This window comes from Fonticula alba, assembly GCF_000388065.1.
Source record: "Fonticula alba strain ATCC 38817 unplaced genomic scaffold supercont2.3, whole genome shotgun sequence".
NCBI classification, from domain to species: domain Eukaryota; order Rotosphaerida; family Fonticulaceae; genus Fonticula; species Fonticula alba.
In genome coordinates, this window is record NW_009242973.1 from 186,226 (window position 1) to 189,002 (window position 2,777).

The following is a 2,777-nucleotide window of genomic DNA, read 5'->3' on the forward strand; positions in this document are numbered from 1 at the left end:
CCCCCCCCCCCCCCCTCGGTACAGGCACAGCCGCCTCACTCAGAAGGCCCAGTCGAAGGACTGGTTGAGACCGGTGCCCGGGGCCGAGGCCGCGGAGGGAGCGGCGGCAGGCGCACGCCCGGCCGGGGCCGGACTGGCGCTCATGCTGGCGCCACCCAGGTTCCCGTAGTAGCTGCCGCCCATCGGCGACATGGCACCCATGGCCGGGGCCGGGGCCGAAGAGGCCATCTGGTTCATGGGGGTGTGCTTGGCGGCATTGCCGGCATTGCCGCCGGCCCCGCTGGCGCTCGGGCTGCGCAGGTTGTCCAAGTTCACCAGGCGCGAGTCCACCCAGTCAGGGCTGCGGACCGCCGCGCCGGGTCCCGACGAGGCGGTCGACCCGGAGGACGACGCCGTCGACGAGGGGGCCACATGCGCGGCCGGGGTCACCGGCAGGGCGGCCAGGCTGCTGCCGGCCGCCGCGGGCCCGCCCGCCGGCTGCTCAAAGCTGAAGTCCGAGAACAGATCCAGCACATTGGTCTGGGGCTTGGCCGGGCCCGGGGCGACCCGAGCCGGCGTGGTCGGCGCCGCAGGGGTCGAGAAGTCGCCAAAGTCGCCAAAGGCACCGAAGCCGCTGCTGCTACCGGTGTTGCTGGTCGGCGCGGCGGCCGGGGCCGACGCCGGCGCGCTGAACGAGTCGAAGCCCAGCAGATCGGCCGTGGCGGCGGCCGGAGCCGGAGCCGGAGCCGCAACCGGGGCCGGGGCCGGAGCCGACGTCGGAGCGCCAAAGTCGCCTGACAGGGGAAACCCCACCGAAAGCAGGGAGGAATGCCGGATGAGTAAATGAAAAGGAGACCCACGCCGGAAGGCAGGGCGGTGGCTCCTCTGGCTGTCACCGCCACCGCCGCTGTAGAGGAGGAGCCCCCGGGGGGCGCATACGCACCGAAGCCGTCGCCGCTCGGGGCACCGAAGTCCCCGAAGTCCCCGAAGCCGTCATTGGCCGGGGCGCCGCCCGCGCCAGCGGCGGCCGGGCGCATCTTGATCTGCACGGCCGGGGTGAAGGCCACCGGGGCCGGGGAAGTCTCGGTGGCCGCCACCGAAGCCGGGGGAGTGTACGCGCCGCCGGTGAAGGCCGACGAGGAGGGGGCCACCATCATCGGGCGAACGGGCTCCGCGCTGGAAGCCACCGGAGCCGCCGGCTGAGGGGCATACCCCCCGGCCGAGGACGACCCGAAGGAGCTGAACGAGTCGTTGCCATAGCTGTCGCCACCGGCCGACCGGTAGGAAGACCCGCCGCCGGAGCTGCCGAAGCCCCCATACTGGCCGCCCTCGTTGGAGCTCAGGCCCTTGTACTTGTCGCGGTTCTGCCGGGCAGTCAGCCGCCCCTGCACGATGGCGTCCTTGTTCTGCAGCAGGTCGTGGATCTGCTTGGCCCGAGTGCGCACATTGATCGACACATCGCGGCCCTTCTCGTCAACAGCATCGCTGAAGTGCTGCAGCGACAGGATCTCGTACTGGCGCTCGCGCGCGACGTCCACCACCCGGCTGGAGCCGTTGTAGATGAGGAACTCAATCAGCAGCAGGGCCTTGTAGACCACGCGCCACTTGTCCACCTCCAGAAGCTGGCCAGGGGGAGGGGGAGGGGGAGGGGGAGCGGGGAGGAGGGCAGGTGCCCAGGCGTGCACGCCGGGGAAAGTCAGAGGACGCAGGCCGGGAGGAGGGGCGACACCGGGCGCGCGAGGCGGTGGCACGTACCCGGCCGAAAGCCGCGTCCATGATCTGGGGGAAGTCCGCATAGTTGTGGGTCGCCTGGGCAATCTCATGGTTGAGCTTGGAGCCAGGACAGGGAGGCGGGCGGACGGCGGGCGGTTAGTCCGCCGAGGCGAGGCGGGCGGGCATGGGAAGCAATGGGCGGGCGGGCGGGCGGGCGCACAGTGCTGGACGAGCCCCAGGCCTCGTTGCTGGTCGCCTCGCGGACCTTGGCCACGATCGGCGGGTAGTTCATGACAAAGTTCTCGGCCGCCTGCATCAGCTTCTTGCCGCTCAGCAGAAGGTTGGACATGGTGCACGGGACTCCAGGGAGTGGAGAAGGAGGGGGGCTGTCTACCGCGAGGGAGCGTGAGACAACACAAAACAAACCACGCTACATCGCAGGGTACGGAGGGGGCGGGAGAGAGAGAGAGAGGGAGGGAGGGAGCACGGTCAGCGGGCTGGCGGGGCGGAGCTGATCAAGCGGCGACGGGGCGCGTCGGGGGGTGGGCGACACAAGGACCTACGAAAGCTGGGTGGGGGAACGGTCCGGGCAGGGGGCGTTTGCGGACACGAGCACGAGGGGCGAGAGAGAGAGAGAGAGGGGGGGGGGAGATGCGGGCGGGGGTGGAGGAGGAGGAGGAGGAGGAGCGCGAGGGCGGGTGCTGGATGCCAGGTCCCGGACCGGTTGCGGTGGTTGCCCAACAGAAGGGAAGCCGGGGCGCGAGGGCGGAGCGCGGACCTTGGCCGCCGGGGGGGGGGGGGCAAACTCAGAGTCCCCGCCCGGGGCGTTGTTCTCTTGTGCTCCTTGGTTAAGCGAAAGAGGCCGAGCGAACGTGAAACCGCGAGACGCCCACAATGAGAGCCGGGGGGCGCCGCGCCAAGGGGGGGGGAACAGGCTGGCGGTCGCGTTGCAGGCACGACGGCCGGGCAGCGCAATGGCTTGCGCCGTGGGGTGTCGGCGCTTCTGCGGCGCGCGCGCGCGCGCGAACAGCAGCCCCACAGGCCGATGACTGCAGGCGCCCCGCCCCCCCCCCCCCCCCCCCCCC

The 2,777-nt window shown here is 71.6% G+C and overlaps 1 protein-coding gene across 1 annotated transcript; it reads right to left on the reverse strand.

The window, feature by feature from the left end:
* Positions 1-18: 18 nt before the first annotated feature.
* H696_01856 (hypothetical protein) lies at positions 19-2,338 on the reverse strand. Its single transcript, XM_009495758.1, has 5 exons — positions 2,256-2,338; positions 1,913-2,122; positions 1,735-1,809; positions 923-1,601; positions 19-773 (listed from the first exon to the last, which is right to left on the reverse strand). The coding sequence occupies exons 2-5, from the start codon at positions 2,039-2,041 to the stop codon at positions 40-42; spliced, it is 1,617 nt and encodes a 538-aa protein (XP_009494033.1). The 5' UTR covers positions 2,042-2,122; positions 2,256-2,338; the 3' UTR covers positions 19-39.
* Positions 2,339-2,777: the final 439 nt, after the last annotated feature.